General features: G+C 41.1%; 2 protein-coding genes across 5 annotated transcripts; both read left to right on the top strand.

Annotated features, from left to right (window-relative positions):
• Nucleotides 1–451: 451 nt before the first annotated feature.
• Nucleotides 452–18999, top strand: LOC119901769 (vang-like protein 2). The gene is made up of 8 exons (XM_038717427.1): nucleotides 452–602; nucleotides 9377–9742; nucleotides 10019–10142; nucleotides 10507–11114; nucleotides 12474–12607; nucleotides 12905–13040; nucleotides 14442–14685; nucleotides 15820–18999. The coding sequence occupies exons 2-8, from the start codon at nucleotides 9672–9674 to the stop codon at nucleotides 16078–16080; spliced, it is 1578 nt and encodes a 525-aa protein (XP_038573355.1). The 5' UTR covers nucleotides 452–602; nucleotides 9377–9671; the 3' UTR covers nucleotides 16081–18999.
• A 318-nt stretch (nucleotides 19000–19317) lies between these two features.
• fcer1gl (Fc receptor, IgE, high affinity I, gamma polypeptide like) lies at nucleotides 19318–22604 on the top strand. Of its 4 annotated transcripts, none has more exons than XM_038717431.1 (5): nucleotides 19318–19585; nucleotides 19723–19814; nucleotides 20056–20094; nucleotides 20522–20633; nucleotides 20809–22604. In XM_038717431.1, exons 2-5 carry the CDS (start codon nucleotides 19737–19739, stop codon nucleotides 20838–20840), a joined length of 261 nt encoding a protein of 86 aa, XP_038573359.1. In that variant the 5' UTR covers nucleotides 19318–19585; nucleotides 19723–19736; the 3' UTR covers nucleotides 20841–22604. The 4 variants fall into 4 exon arrangements, with proteins under 4 accessions (XP_038573359.1, XP_038573358.1, XP_038573356.1 ...); XM_038717430.1 differs by having other exon boundaries at nucleotides 19327–19485; XM_038717428.1 differs by having other exon boundaries at nucleotides 19338–19545.
• Nucleotides 22605–22769: the final 165 nt, after the last annotated feature.

The raw sequence follows: 22769 nt of genomic DNA, 5'->3' as shown, positions 1-22769 counted from the left end.
AAAAAAAAAATCATTAAAAGAATATAAGATATACAAGAAATGCATGAGATAAATACTTTCTTTTTGCATTGTTTTTTCTTTTTAGTACTAAATTATATGTCTCATATGTGAGGACAGGACATGATTCACAGCTTTATTTCAGTACGACAAATTGCAAGGTTTTTGGTTTGGTTATATCCAAACTCGGTATGTAAATGTCTTTAGATGATGCTGGTGTGGGCACATAAATGTTTCTTTACAGCTCCACAAAGGTCGGACTGTATTTAAAAATATCTGATGATGATGTTGATGGTTTTGGAGGATTTCTCCCATCAGCTGCTCCATAAACTCCCCCTCTGTTTTATGGGCCTGGGGAACCACTGGCTTTGTGACATTATGCTGGCCGGGCTCTTTTCACAGAGCACACACAGAAACATCACAGCGGTGATAAATGTGTTGTGGCTGAACCACACCGTTTCACAGGCCCGGTCCCCCAGGGTGAGAGAGGGGGGGGAGAGACAGAGGAGGGGCCAATGTGGAGCGAAGGCGGGGCGCACGGTGCTACGGCTGAGTGGAAAGAAAGTGGAAAGTGAGAAAATACCTGAATGGACGATCCGGAATAAGTAAGTAGTATTTTTCTGTGGAAAATGTCTTGAAATGCTGCTGGTGGGTACGGATATGTGGGTGCATGTGCGCTGCATTGACGCGGAAAGAGAAGGGAGGATTTGGGGCGCTGGAGATCTCCGGTTCCCCAAACAATAGTCGACGGGACGCGATGGTCGCGTCTTTTGGTTTTTTCTTTTTTTTTTTTTTGGAAACCGCAGGGAAGTTTAGGACCCTCGTCGGCCTCTATTGTTGTTCTCACGGAGGCCACGTAGCTCTGTGTGCTGCTTTTCAACGTGGGAGGAAGCGTGTTGTGTTTCTAAATGTTCCTAGAGGTTAGAAATGATCCAGCGAGATGCGCCTGGAAGGAAGAACCGCGTCCTGTTTGATTGTAGGCCGACGGGTTTGAATTCTCCCCTTGGTGGAGGACTGGTGGAAATGGAGTGTGCGTCCATTCATTTACAGTGAGAGGCGTCCAGTTTCGGAAAAGGAGACAGAAAGGGAACGAGCATTTGGATCATCTGGCATCAGGACGCGACCAGTGGGGGCCTGGGAGTCTCCCATTGTCCTGCCCGACTACAACACCCTCCGTTTCATTTTGTAGGGCGCACAATTCTTCTATTCTGCCCTAAATGCTCCCGGTTCCTCACACTACGTTAGCCACCTGGTAGCCTTTTGTGCATGTGGAATATTGTTGAATTATTGATGCAGCTTGACTCCTGGTCCTTGTTACCTCATCCAGTACTGTACAGCTAAAATGTGCCCAAGTGGCTTTTACGTTGTTGCGCCGTTCAAATTCAAACTGGAACAGTGTAATGTTGCTGCTGTGGCAACAGGCCCTGGTTTCCTCATGTCTAATGAATGCTTGAAATATTTGCTGGGTTTATAGCTTCTTTATTTTTTAGTGAACACGTGAGTTATAACTCTTATTAACTATATAATGCTATAAAAACTCATTACAGTGATGCAGATTAAAAAAAGATTATAGTAATGAAAATACCATTCAGTATCAGAAGGTCAGTATAAACACCAGTCTTACAGTAACATTCCAGTGATACCTTAGAAGACTCAGACATAATAATGGCAATAATACACTATGAAGGTTTTTTTTGGCACATACATTTAAACAGCCTTTAGGAGTATCATCTTGAATCTTTGAGTTGGTACATTTGTAATACTCTCCAGTTGGGTTTAAACTGACTAACTTTATGTTCTGATTAATCAGTAAGTGAACAAAATGTCATATTAATGAGAAGAGTCCAAGGTGGCTTCTAAAATAGCTTGTTTTGTCCAACAAGAAGTTATTTAATAAAGATAAAAAGATATTTAATATTCAGTTATATTTAAAAAAAAAGAAAAAAAAAAGAGCGAGAAGCATCAACTCTTCATATTTGCGAAGGTGGAACCAGCAAATGTTTGGTTTATTAACAAATAAAAAGATGATTACGTTCTGGAAAGATGTTAAGATGAAAAAAGCTATTTAATGTCTGACTTAGTAACAGTTTTTTCCCCCAAGAAGCAGACAAGTTGGAAGGAATTCCAGTCATTCATATATATCTGTAATCACATCTGTTGTATAACATTGCTGACATATTTACACCTTAAAAATATTCCATTTCCCTTCTCTGTCTATGCTGACAGTGTGATCCCATTGAAAATTGGCAACTGTAGATATTGTAGAATGACTGTTCCCTGAAAGGCACATTGTTGAGTTTCTCAGATGTCATTTTTAAATGCTTTGAGAAGCACAGATTAAATTGCACTCAGCTTCATGACGGTACTCAGGCGGGTAGCCTCAGCATAAAACTGAAACTACATAGCTAGACCGCATTATGGGTGTAATTGGGAAATATTGTTGAACTGACCCTTTTTAACCCCTGTATGTTGCGCACTGCTTAATGGACCAGAGTCCTGACTCTGAACCGTATCTATTTCATCTCAGCCCACTGAGCCACTTCCTGTCTCCTTTTAATACTCTGTTTGGATATGAAGACAGATTGTATGCAGGGGTCTCTTTGAATCACAGCGCTGAGCAGAGGCCTGTTGATTCTAGCATATCCTGCTAGATTTGTACACACACACACACACACCTGCTCTGGTTTGCTGGCCATGTGTGCAACAAGGCTGACAGTAGCAGTTGTCTTGTTTTTTCGCTGGTTTTACTGATGTCGTCGCAGGCAGCAGTGGGTGGTTGTCAGCCCTGTGTGTGTGTGTGTGTGTGGCCCCGATACAGTGATGAGCCTCTTCCCCTGTCGGACCTCGGGTGTGTGCGTTTATTTTCACAGTTGGTATATCAGGCCTCAAATGGCTGTTGAATGGAGCAGGTCATTTCAGAGACGGCCCAGATTGCTTCTCCACCCTGACAGCTGCTGTATCAGCGCCAGCAGCTTGACGTGTTTGATGACAGCTTGATTTCTTTTTGCCTTTGGGAAACAGAGGCCGTAAAATCCTACATCTGCCTGTTTCGAACATAATGTGACCCAAGCTTCACATCAGCAACAGAATTCCTGGTTAATTTTGGTTTGGATTCAACATCATCATCGTCACCTCTTCAAGGCGAGTTGAGTGTATTTCTTACACAAGAGTGCTTTAGATAGTGCACAGGAGACATTACTTTAGAAATGGGCGTGAAGAACACTAAGTTAAATAGAGGGCATCTGTGGATAGTGGTGAATAATGAGTGCTGAATATTTAGTCAAAGAAATATAACAGTAGCTCTGATATTTGTGAATGTACATTTCAAAAGCTAAACTCACGATTAGGACTGAGAATCAAATGCCAGTGCAATAATATGTTTTTAGTACAGATACTAGAAAGACTTTTTTTTCTCTTTGTTCTCATGTTTAATTTTGTCTGGACAAAAAGCAGCCAAATAAGAACTTTGCTTGAAGAAGACAGACTCTTGACAAAAAAGCAACAGTAGCATTTTAATCAGGAAATATCCGACCAACGAATACGTAAACAAGACTAAGAATCTGATCAGGCATCCGGTGCCAGTTTTTGATACTCCGTGCTAGAGACACATCTTGGTTTGTACCGAAAATGTACCACAGTACTATATATCCAGCCCTGTATCATGATTTATTCTCATACAGGTGTGTAGGCTCTTGACTATAATGTCTACTAGGGGGTTGCTTAAAGTGTCTGTAAGCAGGGCAGAACACCAAGGTCGTGTACTCTGCAATAGTTCTGGGAAAGGTAATGACATGAAGAAGTTTACATTCCACAGTTATGCACATGTTATGTGTTGTTTTTTTTTTTAAGGTCTCACGACCTCAGTATTTCTAAAATAATGGCAATACGGCCTTTTCTAGAACAGATCTTATCAGCTTAGCTTGTAAAGAAATATGTTATCTTTGCTATTAGTTAATGATAGTTATTAAATGGCTTTACACTCCCTTTGGCACAATCCCATACCGTCTAACCGGGGCAGTAGTAGGCAAGAAGCCAAACGTTTTAATCTCAGACCACACACCTACACCGATGACTGAACTGGCCTGTTGTTGGCAACTCTTTTAAAGAGAGCCCAGGTTGGAGGGAACAAAGGTCATTTTGAAAAATTCAGATTTTCACTTTGCAGGGTTGAAAATGAGAATCACAATACTGTTTGGCTAATACTGGCTGTCCAGGAACAAGGAAGAAAAGTCATAACCAACAACAGGTTATGTTCTCACAGAGCAGGCTGCTGCTCGCTCTCGTGTTCAGATGGACCTTTTTATATTCTACGTTAATTTAACTAATGCTTCTGCTGACTGAAGTCGATGAGAAGATTGCTGGTGAAGTACATTAAGTAGGCCACAGGACACTGGGATGGATATGAAACCTTATCCATCTCCACACTGGACCACACCTTTGTAGATCAAGTGTTGGGTCATATTCTCACAAACAGTCAGTCAGACAGAATCGTCTCAAACTGCAGTTGCAGTTGTTGTGTAGTAAATGTTTTACCCTGTGTTGCTTAAGGATCAGGGGAAGGGATACTAGTGAAGAAAAGAAATGTGGGGCCTGGGGAACCATAATGTGCAAGGTCAAGGCAGCAAAATGGCAAAGTGCCACATCCAAATCGCAGGATCTGCAATTTTGATAAGAATAAAATGTGTACCATAGCATTTTATAAATGAAGCATCGTGGCGCTGCATTCCCAGATGCCTACAAATAATATTCTCCAGATGTATTCTCCATAGGCTGAGCAGTACTAACCAAGATTAATAAACATGTAAAATTGGTTGAAAAATAGTTTTTGTATAAAATGTAACTGAGAAGACCTGCAGCAAAAACATATAACATCTTACCAACCAAATGGATCAAAATCCAGTCTGGAAGCCCAGAATCTTTGACTAAAACACATCATAAGTAGGCCAACGCAAGACAGGAAATATCATTATAATCCGATCCGTACGAAAAAAAGTTGACCTGACAGTTTGCGTTATAGATTTTAGGTCCAGCTCTTTTCAAACCTTTGTTGCTTTTGATGCATATAGAGTGATGGATGTAGTCACTATTTTAAAAGACCAACCTCACCACTTTTCAAATATACCAGTTTCGTACCAAATGCATCTCATCATGTGGATCACAGGTCAAATGTAGGTGCAGTGATGTCATGTTGACATGATATCACAGAAACGTTTCATTCAGCTGAAAGGTCAGTGTGAAAAGTTGATTTCAGTCCTTCAGAATGAAAACAGGAAGAGGTTCTTTTGTGAAGCTGCTTTTTCACGAGTGATTTTGAAAATATTATAATAGCAATATCAGACGATGCAGTGGTAATTACTGTGATTACTCATGTTGCTCATACTGCCCAGTCCTGAGGCCACTTTATTTACAATAAGCACACACAAGTCTTTTATTAAGAGCTTAAAGTTAATGTCTCATCTCCGTGCAATGTCAGAAATGTATAAAATCTGAATTGAAAATACACGAGGCAGGTTTAGGACAAGGAGGTACGTCAAAAATGAAATTCAGACAATTAATTATGGCAAAATAACTTTCAAAACGTACTGAACAGCGCACACTCGCAGTATCAACGTTTGGATCTTTGCTCTGTTGGCAGCAGTTCCTTTTAATATGGAGAGGTCTGTTCTTCTGCCCATCTAGTATGTTGACTCAGGGGCCTGTTTCGCAAAATCACTGAGGATAACTTTGCTGAGTAATGCCTGAAGCAGTTCTTTCAACTTTGTCCACCGTTTCCCTGGAAACTGGGGTTTTCACTTGGCACTGTCACTTAAGTTATTCAGCCAATTTAGTAATCCAGCTACATGAGACAGTGGAAGAAGAGGAAATCTTAGACAAATTCTGTATATGTATAGGCATTCCTGGTCCTCAGAGGATTCAGCTCTATATTTCGGGCGTCCCCCTGACTTTTCCTCTAACGTTGCCAAATCTTCCCTGACATAAACGTTTTGACCATTCTTCTGTAGCTCACCAACCATTTGCATAATGTGCTGTGTGTATTGAGCGTGCCCAGAGAATGAATCCAGTTAGCTTTAGTGACCATCCTCACCTGACCTTACCTGTTGTGCCACCATTGGGACACATTTTCCAGTTGTTACACTGAAAATCTAAAAGGCAGATTTCCCTGAAATTCACGGAGCGGCTCATGCTCATCAGAGGACGATCTCTTCACTAGAATGTAAACTTTGCACACAACAAATCCCATAATTGAAGACGATGAAACTCTTTTGATTTAAATGACTTTGCCTTTAAGTGCCGCCCCTTACAACAAACTTAAGTCATCGCCGCAGTTCCGCCTTTAGCTGTCACTGGCGGGATTTAGACTTCTATTAATGGTCGTTTTTAATTGCTCTCTAAGGCCTTTTGGATACATATGGACCTGCATGGCTTTCGCAGTGGTTGCTATTGAGATAGATGCTCTACATGTTTGTGTCTGTGAAAGTTATAAAAACATTTAGTGCATAGCAGCAAATCAGCTGCTGCGATCTTGGCTTTACAGGATCAGCGAGGGCTGCTCCTTCGTTCTGAATGCCTCGTCTTGCAGTGTAATTGCTTTGAAACGTGGACTCTATTGCTGTAATTGTTATTTTTATGAGGTGGGGGGGCTAAACATTAAGGCCAAGTGATGAATTCAGATTGTTATTTTGGTCAATGTTTCTCTGTCTGGCAGGGCAAGTTCCAGCAAAACGTCCACAGCCATTATATAAAAACACTGTTTAGATTTACTTTATTGCCGGTCTAAAATATGTGGTTTGTTACTCCACTTAAATCTGCTTCTCCATGTGAATCTGCAGCGAATGCCTGTTCTCAAGATGCTTCAAAGCAGCTCATGAATCTTGACATTCTTTAGTGTGCTTTTTCAGTTTAATGTTGTGCAACCCTGAAATATCTAAAATAAGTGTTTGCTCATGTTGCGTAACATTCAGAGGTCAGATTCCTCACTGTTGCAGAGATATCATGTGGTCCGCATGAAACATCACCGTTTTCCTGCACTTTATACGGCATTAATGGACAGCACCCCTCTATACATAAGATGCTCATTCCTCTGCCATTACTAAAGATTAAAGCTTATGATGATACATCAGGAAGAGGCGGTTAGTCATTTGAGTTTTGTGGTTTGGAAGAGGCATGTTGTTGAGGTTATGCACATGGCTGCAGGGATCCAAAATCTTCTGTAGTCTGCTAAGACTTAGTGGGTTTATTGGGGCTGCTTCCTCCTTAGAATGAAAGAAGGTTTGAATATGATGAGGACAAACTCACTGAAATCCCGCAAACAAGATTTGCCGCCGCACAGTATTTGGCTTGAAGGGAAGTGGATTTTAAACACAATGGCGTTGATGGAGCAGAAAAACCACATTAAGTTAGATCAGGACCCTGTAAGACAGTGATGGCAGCTAACGTCCCTCTCCATTTCCCACTGAGGTCCAATCAAAGCCGGCGAGCTTCACCCACCCTTTATCATTTAACCACCACATGACAGTCCAACATCCGTCATGCCAACACTTTCATTTTGGGCGATTTTTTTCCCCCCGGCAGCGTGCAGAACCGAGTGGCAGAGGGCGGCGTAAGGTCAGGTTTCCACGGCAACTGTCAACCTCCGATCCCCCTCCAGCTGAACACCCTCTTTCATCGCCATGGCAGCGGAGAGGCCCTGTTTCCCGGGGGACGAGGGGAGTGCGGGAGGGAATGTGAGACGGCGAGAGGGAGGGAGAGGCCAAACAAGTTTTATGAAAACACAGTAATCCAATATGGCCGCCATTGTGTCCGAGCTAACAGCAGCTAAAGCTGGCTTCTTGGTGAGAGGAGATACAGTCGTGTGATGATTAACCTCGACTGAGACCTGGAAGACCTGAACACAGAGCTGAAACTAAAGCCTCCGTTTAGTGAGTTAATGTGTGCAAGTGTCACTCACTGGGTAGATCAGTGTCCCAGGGTGAGCCAAAGACCACCTACATGGACTCTTAATTTAAAGAGTCATTTGACATCATATTTGTACAGTTAAACTGATTTGTCACGCCCCCTGAAACCTGATCCTGAGAGAGAACAGTGATAAAACTCAGTGCTGTACAATTCAAGTCAAGGCTTCCTGTCCCGAAAACAGAATCGCACATCCTAAGAAAGGAAAGTTTTCATCGATACAAAGGATACATTTACCATCAATTACTCAAAGGAAGTCACAAAGTGTATATTGAAAGGAAAATTAATATACAAGCAGAAAAAGTTTAAATAATAATTAAATAAAAAAATTAAAAAAAGGAATTGGACAAGGATCCGTGAGAAATAATATACAGACATAAGTATATAAAGTTTCCTGGCATGAGACCTTTTTTAATCATTTTTTTAGAGAAAATACATTTCTTTAGTGCATTCCACAATCGTTATTGATGATGATGATAAATCGATTTGCTTGTACTTCAAGATTAGGCTACTCCTAACCGGTGAGATTTGAAAGAGAATAAATCTATATTCATGGATTTGGAGCTCAGCCACTCGAGCAAGGATTTCCGTGTGTTTTGGATCGTGTCACAAGCATAAAAGTGGTGCTCTGTTGTTTCTACATTTACGTCAGCCTGCCATAGTGAAACTGCAGTGGTCTGTCTCTTTAAATGTTGCTGCTTCAAGGAATTGTGCGACGGCATTGTCTCTTTTTCTTTGGTAAAGGATGGTTCCCTGTAACCTATGCTAAAGGAGATAAGAAAGGAAGCATTGAAGCACCTTTCCGTAGAGAATTCAACCAGCCCTTATCATGGCTGCCACTTAGATACTTCCGGGTCGTTTCACTCAGTCTGGGACCTTCCTAAGTTAAAAAAAACAAAAAAACAGACAAACGATTATTCGACCGCAGCCTAGGCGTTTAGCAGCAGAGCTCACCTAAGCCAGTCCTAACTACAAGCTTAAGACTACTCTTAACTGTGGAGATGGTGTCTGCCTGCTGAACCCAAACTGGGACCTAATTATTCCACAATATAATATGATTTTAGCAACCCCTCATATCACACCTTGCACAGAGTTGTAGCCTAAACTGTTTCATCTTATTGAGTTAATAAGTGAGAGAAGGGTAGGGCCCACAGACACAGGAGAGGTTCAAGGAAGTAAGGAAGTGGTGGGCGGGGGAAAAGACATTAATTAATTAATGCTCCAAGACTGCCTGAGATGAGAAACTTGAAGTTCGCCAATCTTGGCTTGGAAAAATAAAAAAATCTGTATTTTATGTTCGTTTGCTTAACATGTGGCTGATGAGTTTGTTCAAAGTCATTTAAAATGAGTCGGTTGCTTCATGTATCGATGTGGACAGCTACATGGGATCCAAAGCCATCATTCTCTCTTTGCCCGTCTCTTTCAGATCACAGCCACCTTCTCTCTCCCCTGGTGCGACTCTCCTACCCGCCGTCCTCTCCCACCCCTCTTCCTCCTCCTCTTCTCCTCCTCTCCGTGGCCTCCCTTCTCCTGCTCCCTCCTCATCGGCCTCCAAGATAGATTCCCTCAGGAGTAAGGTTGACCTGCTCAAGCTGCCCCTGGCCCTCTCCACCAAGTCCATCGCCGAGCGCAAGAGCCAGCTGGGAGGAGTCGGCGAACAGCGTGGCACGGGGGGAGGAGGAGGCAGGTCCCGCAAAGCCCGCTTACCCCCGACCCGAGACATGGACAACGAGTCGCAGTACTCGGGCTACTCATACAAGTCCTCCCACTCCCGAAGCTCCCGAAAGCACAGGTAGATATCACACAGGGGGCGGATTTAACGTCGACATTCTCTTGCTGCTGTGTTTGCAACAATCGCTTAATGAATTTAAGTTATTTTTATGTTTGGAGAACATTATTCTCACTTAAAAGAAGTAAATAATACCTGTACAAGTTGGATTCAGTGTAGGCAAAGATACATGGTTTTCACAGGACGGCAACAAACAACATATAATTAATATGTAGATAGATAAATATCTCTGTGTTAAATAAAATAAGTAGTGTTACACATGGCGTGTTTGTCTTCCAGGGATCGGAGGGATCGTCACCGCTCGAAGAGCCGAGACAGCAGCAGTCGTGGAGACAAATCGGTCACCATCCAGACCCCTGGAGAGCCCCTGCTGGATGCGGAGTCGACCCGCGGCGACGACAGGGTCAGTCACACTGTGCAACGTTTGTCCGTTTGAAGGCCACGCGTCGTAATCTACCACTTATTAAGGACCTCCACGTGAGGCCTCTGGTATTAAAATTTAAATGGTCATCCCAAAGGTGTTAAATTCTTTGTTTGGCACTTACATAGTCAGATCCAGTTAATCATTTAATTCAATTGGTGAAACCTGCAGAGAAGCTCAGATAAGCTTGTGTTTCTTCTTTTTCATTTCCTACCTTTTCAATGAAAGTCCTTGAGTTCTATTTTATTTTTATTTTTTTCAGCATTCAGCAGTATTTTGTTATGTAGACGGTGAAAATGAACCTTAAACACACATGTATCTTAATATCCATCTCGTTGTCTGACAGGATGATAACTGGGGCGAGACCACCACTGTCGTCACCGGCACCTCAGAACACAGCATCTCTAACGAGGACCTGACCCGCGTCACCAAAGAATTGGAGGAGTCGACTCCGCTGGAGTGCAAGCGCTTCATTGGCCCGGCTCTGGGAGGCTGCCTGAGCTTCTTCGCCTTGGTCACACCTTTAGCCTTCCTCATCCTCCCGCAGGTCCTGTGGCGTGACGCCCTCGAGCCCTGCGGCACGCCCTGCGAAGGCCTCTATGTCTCTTTGGCCTTCAAGCTCCTGGTCCTGCTCATCTCCTCCTGGGCGCTGTTCCTCCGGCCTCCTCGTGCCACTCTCCCACGCTTCTTTGTCTTCCGCTGCCTGCTGATGGTGCTGGTGTTCCTGTTCGTGGCATCGTACTGGTTGTTCTATGGCGTGCGGGTGCTTGAGCCCAGGGAGAGGGACTACAGGGGCATCGTGGAGTATGCTGCCTCGCTGGTGGACGCCCTGCTCTTCATACAGTACCTGGCTCTGGTGCTGCTAGAAGTCCGACACCTGCAGCCGGCCTTTTGCCTCAAGGTTGTCCGGAGCACGGACGGAGCCAGCAAGTTCTACAACGTGGGCCACCTTAGGTTAGTGACATGGCAAACGGCAAGTTCTCTACAGAGTTTTGTTTCTGATCAAAGTTCAGAGTTGATTTTAAAAATGTTAGAAATGATCAGGCTATACTCTTTTAACGACAAAGGACCTATTCCTTGATAAAATAACACATTTTTAGTTTAAGCCAATGTGTTTGGCATTTGAATGCGATTATAACATCTTTAAAATGATCCTGATGGCATATGTTTCTATTTGTAGGAACAGGATACTACTCTGTGTAACAAAATATTCTATGCTCTGAGGTCCAATTACTAGCTTTTCTGGGCCTTGAACTAAAACTTGTGGTCTTCCTTAGCAGTAAAGCTCTAAAAAGCTAGTACCTTTGAGGACCCTTTGAGCTCAAGAATGAACTTCAGAGCTCACATGGAGTCAATCGTGATGAATGCTGCAGTCTTAGGTGACTTTCAGTGGTAGTATCATGAGCTGAAAGCAAAGTAATTTATATGAACAAATATATATGTATAGTTTATAATAGTTTATACCAGTATTCACAGTATGTGTGCACCTGTATCATGCATTTCTATTTCTGGAAGTACAAAGTGGGGTAGTATTCATTTTGAATATCAATACATTTTGTAAAGAAAATATGGTTTTCTTTACAAAAATCTAAATTCAAACAAATCCCTTGTATATCAGCAACATCTGGATGCATGAGGACATCAAAATCTAATCAAAATGAGTTTATCCCAACCTATTCCTTTGTAAAATCCAAAGTGTTTTTTGTAGAAATGCATTAAACTGGGAAAAAAAACGAGACTTAGCCTTATGTAACTTACTAAAAACGCTGTGCCGAGTGGGTTTTAATACATTCACACATTCATGGCCGAATAAAGTGATGTCCCTCGGCAAAACCTAGCTGCTGGGGCCACATGCTCCTCCTGTCCTCAGTGCAATTTTTATAGTCTTGAACCTAGATTGTGAAGATTAAAAAAACTTGGACCCACTTTAAGGCCGTTGACTTCTAGGGCCCGGGAGCAGTAGCCTTCTTTGCCGTGTTGGAAATCCAACAGTAAATAATAGTTTGTGTTGTAATAGCATAAATCCAGATGTGTATTTGGTTTTAACGCTGCCTGTATCAAATGACTATTAACTAGGTAAAAGTATTTGACTGTAATAGTGAGTACGACGTCTGCACACAGATAACCCTACTTGAATTCTCTCCCTGCTTACATACAAGAATAACCTGATTTGGAAGTTGTGGTACTAATAACTGTTGTTGGTGTTACCATGTGATACGTGTGTACAGTTCATAACCTGTCCTTGTGCCGTCAGCAGCTGATGTTAGACCTGTACTTACTGCGGCAATTGATGATTGACACGTTGCATTTTAGCATCCAGCGGGCAGCTGTCTGGGTGTTGGACCGTTATTACAGCGACTTCTCCGTCTACAACCCTGCCCTGCTCAACCTGCCCAAGTCCATCCTGTCCAAGAAGATGACCGGCTTCAAGGTTTACTCCCTGGATGGTAAATACAGCCTCGTCACGCCTCTGATGCCTGTTTTATAATCCATAACGTTTCTCGATTGGCACAGTCTACGTCAGAACCAGATGTCACATTCACTGACACACACAGAGGTTAAACTTTAAAGCCGCTAAAAGTCTTTTGCAACAACTTTCATCACTCAGATCTGCATGAGGCTGATTTTACATACCTGAAACTGCTCTACCGTACTGTGAGAGTTCAAGGGAGTTCTATGAGCATCAGCAAAATACCTGAAATGCAAACTGCTAATTCCTCCCCTCTGCATGTGTTGTCTTGTAGAAAACACCACCAACAACTCCACAGGCCAGTCCCGGGCCATGATAGCAGCCGCTGCCCGGAGGAGAGACAACTCCCACAATGAGTTTTACTACGAGGAAGCCGAGATGGACCGCAGGGTCCGCAAACGCAAGGCCAGGTCAGACAGATACTCCTTACTTGCATGCCTTGGTATGATCTGACAGCAGGTATTCATTGTGATATGTGATTGGTGGAGTAGCAAACAAATGAGATTGGTATTCACAGGAGGCAGACAATGACAATAAGACACTTCCCGACAAGATGTCTGCGTGAAGAGAGGGAAAACCCACAACTTAAGTTGTTGTTTTCACTTTCGCTGGAAGATGTTTTTGTCTGAACCCATGTTTAAATTTGCCTGCAGGCATAATTTACCTTAATGCCTAAGAGTCAGCACAATGGAAGATGAGTTGAGGACATTTGGCGGCATATTAAAAGATATGCTTTGTTTGATACATTAACACCCGCCATCCCGCCAAATGCCGGATGGATTTCGGCCGTGGCAGGTAACACAGTCACTCCCACTGGCCACTTTGGCGTGTTGAAAAATTGTAGTCTTGTCAAAAGACTGAAATGACAAACGAATTGCAATGTGACACTACGACACTACAACTCCCAAGAGTACTACCTACACATAGTGTTTGCTCATTGGTCCATTAGTGAAGCCTATTGTCTTAAAATATAGAACTATGTTTTAATAAAAGTTGTCATGCCATAAGAAAACAGAAGCATCTGTATGGGAATAATCTGGAAAAAAGTCCTGTATACTTGTTACTCAGAGCTACCACAGCTTCATGATGAAAAACATAAATGCAGTCAGATCTCTGAGGAAAGGCAGATGCAAATGTTTGAAGCAGTTTTATTATATCTAATAAGAAGATACTATTTTAATGTGTTTATCTTAATAGACTACATGTTTTCAAAAAAGGAGCTTAACACACAACCTTATCAGAGCTAATGATAATCTTAGTAAATGTTAGCACACCATTGTCAACTTAAATCGTTCAACTTTAATTTCCCAAAAACAAAAATTTGGCTAGTGAAAATGCTATGGAGCCAGTAACTTTGGAAAACCACTAGCCACATTGGCTAGTGAGCAAAAAAGTTAATGTCAAGCCCTGTTTGCCAGTACACAGACATGATGTATGTGGATCTTTCTTTACTCATAATTCAAAGGTTAGTCCCCTTGCCTCTTAGAGGAACACAAGAAGAGAGACCGAGCGTGTCTAAAGATGAAAGTGATGGTTTTCTTTATCGCAGCAGATGAAACTCAGCAACAGAGCCTGCCTGGTATACCTGCTGAGCTGATGTTATCGGCCAATATTAGCTTAGTTTTAATATTTTCCTATAATGTTTGCATGTTCATCAGAGCACAGCCAACCCACTGTGTGTTCTTGTTAATCCCTGCCTTGCCTTCCAAACTCACCCAGTCATAATGAAGGATTTTCTGTTTGAATGGAGATTCTGAAAATAATCCTGTAGCTGACAACGTCCGTAATGATGCTTTCTGTCCTTCCTCCAGGTTGGTCGTGGCAGTGGAAGAGGCCTTCACACACATCAAGCGTCTTCACGAAGAGGAGGTCGCCTCGTCCCCCAAACACCCTCGGGAGGTGATGGATCCTCGGGAGGCGGCTCAGGCGATTTTCGCTCCGATGGCTCGAGCCATGCAGAAATACCTGAGAACCACCCGGCAGCAGGCCTTCCACAGCATGGAGAGCATCCTCACACACCTGCAGTTCTGCATCACACACAACATGACGCCCAAGGTAAAGGATTACCCAACGTTTGTTCAACCAGTAGCCCATCTTAGCCCAGCAACCAGGGTCGTAGCTGCTTCTGAGGCCCTCATATTGTTTTTTGTGGGAGTTTACAGGAGTTTACATTCTATAGTTACACACACAAATTACACATGCTTGGTTTTTAAGGCTGATTATCATATTAATTTAGATTTAATATATTTAAATTGGACTTTTTATAAAATTAATAAAAAGAGAATGTATTTCTCTTTTTTTTGAAATTGTATTGATAAGTCTTCAAAACATCATTTTAACCACTGCACAGTTAAATGAATAAAGGATATTTCGAAAGAATTAATTAGAAATTTTACGAATAATATTTGGTGGCAGATTTTCTCAGGGGGTTGAAGTTGCTCTGGGTGAGTTTAGACTCATGGCCACAGCATTTTAAAAATCTTTATTACAGCCCTAACGGCAATCTGCATAAACATTTACGCATGGTGTTTTGCACTACAGTTACTCAAAAGTTGCTGACATTATTAAATTGTATTAATTTTTGGCGTAATTACAACATGCCTGTTGTTTGATGCACAAGATGTTATTTATCATTAAAAATATTTCTTTCCTTTTTAAAAAAAAATCTTTTAATAACCAATTTAGCAAGGATTAAAAATCTCTTTCTCAAGAGTGTCAACAATAACAACAGACAAACACAACAACAAAAAATCATGAATAACATTTCTAATACAATCATGTAAAAGATTTCATCCTAACCTAGCCAACCCAAATGTCCCATTTTAAAACAACACAAGGGCTGTCTAAAACCATAAAAATGTCTAAAGACCAATCTAAACTTTATTATGAGACAAACGCATGCAGATAAAATACCCCGACCCATCAGCAGCCAGAAGAGAGCACACTGTTTCTGCAGCAATGCTTTGAAATCACCAAAACAGACTCTATATAGCTGTTTCAGATCTATCTGCGGAAAGCTCCAGGCAGAGGGAGCAGCATACATAAAAGCTCTTTTAGCTAATTCACTGGAGTCTTTAGTCCTGGGGAATAGAGAGCAGAGCAACAAAAATACTTCAATATCAAAACATGTATGTTTTCCAGTTTTCCAGTGTTTCCATGATAATTAACCTCCTTCATCCTCCCGGTCAGGCTTTCCTGGAGCGTTACCTCTCCCCCGGCCCCACCATGCAGTACCAGCAGCAGAACGGCAGGGGGCGCCAGTGGACTCTAGTGAGCGAGGAGCCGGTGACCTCAGCCCTGCGTCAGGGTCTGGTCTTCTCCTTGCGACGCCTGGACTTCTCTCTCGTGGTCACAGTGACACCGCTCCCCTTCCTGCGTCTCGGGGAGGAATTCATCGACCCAAAGAGCCACAAGTTCGTCATGAGGCTGCAATCGGAGACCTCGGTGTGAAGGCACCTCCTTTTTAAAGATTCTCCTTTTCCCATGCTGTCCTCTCTTTGTGCTCAGTCCTGCTGGATCACTCTTGTGGAGGCCATGTGGAGTGCTCCTATCTAATCATTTCCCCTGTCTGTGACAAAGAAACCATTTAAAGGAGAGGAGTGTCTGAATTCTCCTTCCTGTTTTATGATCATCACAGATGCTCTGACTGTGATCAGCTCAACGATTGTGCAAACCTGGAATGAAACAGATGCCTTTTTCTTTTTTGTGCTGTTTAGTCTTTGTCTTTACAACACATTGTTAAAAACAAAACACTTTTTCTTTCTTAAGGGGGACTTTTTGTTGTTTCCTCCTTTTTTGCTGTAACCACTGGACTACTTTACTGTGCTGACTCAACACATAAAGCTAAGGAGGAGGATTACATCACATTTGTCACTTCCTCTTTCTTGTGTCTCAAACGGACCAAGTGGGGCTCAGCTCTGACAGCAACGCTGGTGTACCACTGCCTTTTGATTCCCTGTCAGTGTAATGTGTTGTTTGAGATGGCGAGGACTGTTTTTATATTAAAGGGTGTAATGTTTTTTTTCTTTTTTACTTACAGAATGTAGCATTATGTGCATTGAATTAACATGTGGCTTTTCTGCAGCCTGAGGGCCAAAATGTCTTCTTTTTTTTATCTGACTGTAAAGAAAAATGGAAGTACATTCCTAAATTGTTGCTACTCCAGACTCTGTATATTCATGATTGTCTAAATATGCAGCATTTGTTTTATTCTACACTGGCATTTTTACTATTCTTTTTACAGTTTAAGCAAGAAGACTAAAGAAAGACCCCATTTACACCTGGTATCAGCATGCAGTCTGTGCCAGCATATATTCTGAATGAGGATGTTAAAGCATAAGCCTGGTGTTATTCTGAATTTTTGTTATTGTCAACAAATCCCATAAAAAGAGTAAAAGACCAACAATGTGTTGATACTTTTATGAAGTTGTAAATCTTTGAAAACTTTCATTAAAAAAGGGCTCAATTATTTTTTATATTCACTACTATTACAGGAGTAAATATTGCATTTACTGCACACTAATTTAACCCACAAACTACTACACACTAGTGAGTATTTATGGAAACAGGAGATGTATGTGGGTGCAGTTCTGTTCATAGTAACAGGAACATGTCACCCAGCGCAACTGTGTGACTCACTGATGTGTTCTTACCTGTTTACGCCAGGCTTTGGATACACAGACAGTACTTGTTCATTGTGTGCTTTTGATGTCTTTTCATGGGATTTATTGAGAACAAGAAAAATATAGAGTATTGCCAGACTTAGCCTTTAATGCAACGTGTAAATGCAAGCAGAACACGCTACAGTCAGAGCTACTGAATCGGCAAATACAGCGGTCGTGTGCATTGCATTGTAATAAGATGAGAGCCAGGTATGCATGTGATCTTTACAGTTTCCTTCCACATTTAAAAGAATAAATTACCCAACAAGTTGAAAGGTAAACTACCGCCACCACCTCCTGCCGTATCAAGCGGCAACAATCGTCAGAAGATGACTCTCTCCGTAGAGGAAAAATAAGTAGAGCTTGGAAATTCTCAGCACAAGGTCCAACTAACTTGTTTCCAAAGCTTTCAACCACACCTCCGGGCCTTCTTCAGTGGAGCTGTGATGGTTTAGTTGTTGTCGTGTGACCTAAGTATGGAATTTTGTGGCAGGGTTTAAGCCATCTTTGAGTAGAGATAGAGTAACTGTCTCCACCTCGTACATTACCTTACTTAGCTCTCCTGATAGCGTTTATCACCGTGACAACTTAGCAAATCTATCTGCTGAGAAATGGCTTGTTTTGGTTTATTGACAACATTCTAATCTGCTGTGTTTAAAATGGTACAACAATAGAGCAATAAAGTAATCGTTGTCCCAGGTGTTCACACAGTTCACCTGCTTTTATCAAGACGGAGACTTAGAACAAAACAACTGAAGTACATAACATCTTTCCAGAAAGTAGACTACTAACATAAAACATTAAGATTTCTACAATTGACACTTGACCCTAAACACATCAAGTGCCTGAGCTCCTCCTTATATTGTATATTTATATCCTATCACAATGCAGAATTGAAACAAGGGCAACGCAATGCGTTAATACCAGGTGTGAATGGGGCCATGGTCTATTCCAGGCTTCTTTTTTTTTTTTTTAACATTGTACACATAAGAAATTCAGTCCTGATCAGGCAGCTGTAGTTGAACTATGAGCTGACTTCTATGGGTTTAAGTGTTTTTATGCATTTCAACAAAAATCCCAAACCAGACGTGTGATTGTAACTCCTCTCTGCAGCTCCTCTGCAGCAGTAGCGTACTGTTATCACCGCCTCGCCTTGTGCCACGAGCTGAAACTAGCACAGTGAACATGCTGCCTCCATCCTCACTCGGCCTTACTCTCCAGATGTGGAGAACCAGCGATCCTCATCAAGCTCCCGAAACTTACTGTACCGCTGAAACCCTTCTGATGTTGAGACTTGAGCCCCTCTGATGTATCTACCTACAGTATGTTGAGCCACAGCCCGACTGCTGTACTTGCCAGTAAAATCGTGGTTTAAAAAGCCTGTTACGTTTCTAAACAATATCCAAATACCAGGTCAAATGTGTGTGACATTTCATCCAAGGGATCAAAATGCAGATGTTATTTAAAAAAAATGCATGCTAGAGTTATTTTGGGCTCCAAAAGGTTTTTAATAATAATAACTTGTTTTCTATCATTTTGAAGGTGCCTAAGTTATGATGATGCAATTTTCCGAATGTTTTTACTTTTGAAAAACAAAGTGGCTTGTAAAAAAATTTGTAGATTTGTCTTGTACTTTCTTCTTTTTGGTAACTGTAGCTTGGATAGTGTGTTAGGCATTTTCCCTTTATTAAACCATTTATTCCTTATACATCTTCTTTTTGTCACTTAATTTGGGAGCGTGGGAAATTGATGCAGCGAAGCTATATTTACAAAAAGCAAGTCCTAGAAGAGGTAGAACATGCTGAAGTTGATTCAGTTTTCTTTTATATATACATATATAGACAAAATGACCAGCTGTATTTGCATGTTTGTGGTATTGAGACAGAGTTACAGACAGGTTCTGCTTTCTGTTCAGAGGTTTCTGTTCTCATTAACTGGAAGCACCATGTCACTGGATTTTTAGCAATCACCAGAGTGTTTTTCAAGCGTTTTAGAGGAACTTCTCTGAAGGGGGTGATGGCAGTGTGGTAGGCGTGTGGTTTCACAGCTTCAAAAAAACGGACAGAGAGCCCCGGACTTCCTGTTCGCTGTTGTTCACAGAGCTCACTTCAGAGGTTTTTTTTTTAAGAGATCTCGCTGACAGCCGACAAAGGAGCATCAAAACAGACCATCCATCTTATTTGTAGCCCACCTGGTAAGATGGTGCGACCGCTGCTTATCGCCACCTTTCTGATGATCAATCCCACCTGCTCCGGTGAGGACTTGTAAATGTCATTTTCTTTGAGCTCTTGTGGGTAGGTTTTTTAAGATACCTGTAGCACTGAAAATCCTTGGGTGGGTGGCTGAGATGGCAATGAGACATGTTAACATTTCTTCTGGAGTTGATGATGATCAGTGATGAAGCTTGAGATCATGTGTTTGCTTTGTGCAGAGGCCCTTGGAGACATGAGCGTATGTTACATACTGGATGGGATTCTTATCCTTTACGGCATCATTCTCACCGTCTTATACTGCAGACTGAGGGTAAGACAAACAGGAACAAGACACGCGCCGCCATGATGAATGTTAGGGTTTAAAGTCCTATTAACTATGTTTCTCTAAGTAAGTCTTTCATGTTGATTGTAGCATTGTACCTGACAACTTTACACTCTACATCATCTTGAATGTTTCAGTACTCTTACCAGTTAAAGCTTAAATGTCTAATTTACACCTCAAATATTATGTGAATAACTCAACCATGAGCTTTTTTATTTATTTTTGACAGATGAGTCCAGCCAACAAAACACCCGCCAATCCCCATGAGGTAAAATTAAAGGTGTATTTCTTCATTATTGTATCGAGTGAAATGTGCTTGGGAATAGGCTTGGCTCTGTTAAGTTAACTTTAAAGCCAAGCTCAGTCTGTCATTTCCTGTAAGCTTGAGCTGACCACCAACCTACATTATTTATACACTGTACACACTCACAGTTTCCACGAACGTTTTTTCACACAAATGTGTCAGTGTCAGATCTCACTTCCTGCGAATTGTTGTACGCATGCAGAATAACATCGCATTGATCCTAAAAATCACAGAATGAATAAAATAATCAACACCGATATGGCTTGAAAGAAACAGAGTCGAACTAGGAACTAGATATTTCAAAAAGCCAGTCACTCTGTTGTGTTTCTTAAGAAATGATTGTTACTGAAACACACTTACACAATTCCTTTGAACTGTTTCCATCCCACAGAAGCAGCCCGCAGAAGGAGGCATCTATGCGGTGAGACTTTTCATTCTAATGCTTAAAAAGACATTTAAAAAAGCACATGATGGAAAAGTGACAGCTTTCCGCACAGCGGATGGTAAAGGACCTTTGTATTTGTTTTGATTTTTGTTCACCTACCTGGAAGTCAGAAGAAGAAAAAAAAAAACTTAGACTCAGTGCAGGAAGTGCTGTATTGTTTTGTAGAAATGTATTTGTACTCTTTACATCAGGTGATTTTACTTCTCACTCATTTTCGTGTCTGTGTCTTGCAGGGTCTGACCTCTCACACCGCGGATACCTATGAGACCATCAAAATGGATAAAAAGCCTATTGTCTGATGGAGATTTGGTGCAGAGAGGATGCTGAGCCCAGAAACACCAGAATTGAATCTGTTGAAGCTTTATACTGTATAGTAAGTTGTTAACTTGTGCCGGGCATGTGCATAGAGTTTCCATACATGATTTTTCTCCCTTTTTGTTGTTGTACAAATACTACTTTTATTTCGAAACTTTGTGTTGTGCATGCATCAAATGTTAAAATGCGATGTAGGGTTGTTTTCACTGCACGTCGCTCTGTTTTTCACAGCTGATTTTACCCAAGTAACCAAGAAAACAAGTTTAATTTTTTTTCTGTTTATGTGTTCCCCTTTTTGGTAAAATGACCGACCTCATAAGCAGACGAGCAACTATGATTCTTTTTATTAACAGTTAATCTGCTCATTATTTGTTTTATTAATATTTTGGTTTATAAAAAGTCACAATTTCCTAAAGTCTACGGTGACGTCTTAAATGTCTTGTTTTATCTGACCAACCATCTACAACCCGAAAGATATTTAGTTTACAATGATATCAAAGAAAATCAGCAGATTCTCACGAATAAGAAGCTAAATTTAAGTTTATTCATACATTTTCCGTCGATCAACTAATTGATTAATCAGCTAAACTTAGAAACTTGATTTGAGTTACAAAGTGCTTCACAGTAAAAAAAAATAATAAACGTATATAAAATCCAAAGATGTAAAACAAGATCAAATAAGTAAAATCATTACAACAAATACCATCAGTTAGGAAACACATGGCGCATTAGTTTAGCAAACAAAACTTGGGAAAATATACTTAGAAGCTCAAGCTGATTCAAGTGAATTTGATTCAGTTTGGCTTGATATTTTGACGCATCAAGCTGGTCATCCTATTACTGCGTTTCATACACACCAGTTTTGTGTGAACAACTTTTATGTATTTAAGTTTTATTAAGAAGAGTATGACCTAGACCTGCTCTATGAAAAGTGCAATGAGACAACTTCTGTTGTGAAATGGCTCTATATAGATTCAACTGAAGAGAATTGAATTATGTCAATATTAAATACTGCAATTCCCAAAAAAATATCAACTACTATTTTTACTTGTTATAGATGTATATATGCTTTCTGTTGTGTTATGGCAGAAATCCGTAACATTTGTAACTGTACATGTTCATTTTGTTCATATCACCTCCATTTTTTAATTAGTTTAAATCTTTGGGAAAAAAACATTACAATTAATCAGAATTGAGTTTTTTTTTTCAGATATAGAGAGTTCAAAGTATTCAGTACATAGAACATCTCATTTCATGTCTCAGAAATGTTCCTTTAAAACAGGAAAACTGATAACAGCCGCAGCACCAGAGGGCAATCACACGCTGTAAAAAGTACTTGTTTCATTCTGTGTGACAGCTGATCCTCACCCACTTATTTACATAGAAACATACAAGTATTCAAAACAGATTCATTCATGCACTCTGGCTGTGAACCGTTCCCCCCGAGGCTCTTCACAGTGACACAAGAAACTCGCTCACCTATTCTGCTGTCGGTTGCAAGTAACCCCCTAAGTTGTGAAGCAGGACAAGGTTGAAAGACTCAGTTTTGGGGGGCATTCACAGTTGCATTTATATAATGAAGAAAATTGTATTTATTAGCCTAGATGTTTTCTAAGTCATCAATGATATTATCACTATCAGTAAACATGCCGCATTGAGAGAAGTAGCCTACTTTTGTTTTTTTGCAAAAAGACAATAAATGTATTTGAGTCAACCTTTTTTTGCCTTGTGTGTTTTTTGTTGCTGTTTTATAGGCTGTGTTTATAAGCTGTGAGCACTTTCTATGCAATTTTCATTTAAAAGTGGGAAATTCAACACAGATTCATTGGAAGTATTAAGCTGATACTCCTATTCGGGGTGAGTAAGGGGTGTTTCATAT

The sequence above is a fragment of the Micropterus salmoides genome, unplaced genomic scaffold, assembly GCF_014851395.1.
Source record: "Micropterus salmoides isolate LMB-PRFRI ecotype aquatic unplaced genomic scaffold, ASM1485139v1 Ms_hic_scaffold_14, whole genome shotgun sequence".
Classification (NCBI taxonomy): Eukaryota; Metazoa; Chordata; class Actinopteri; order Centrarchiformes; family Centrarchidae; genus Micropterus; species Micropterus salmoides.
This window is presented reverse-complemented; position numbering and strand designations above follow the sequence as displayed.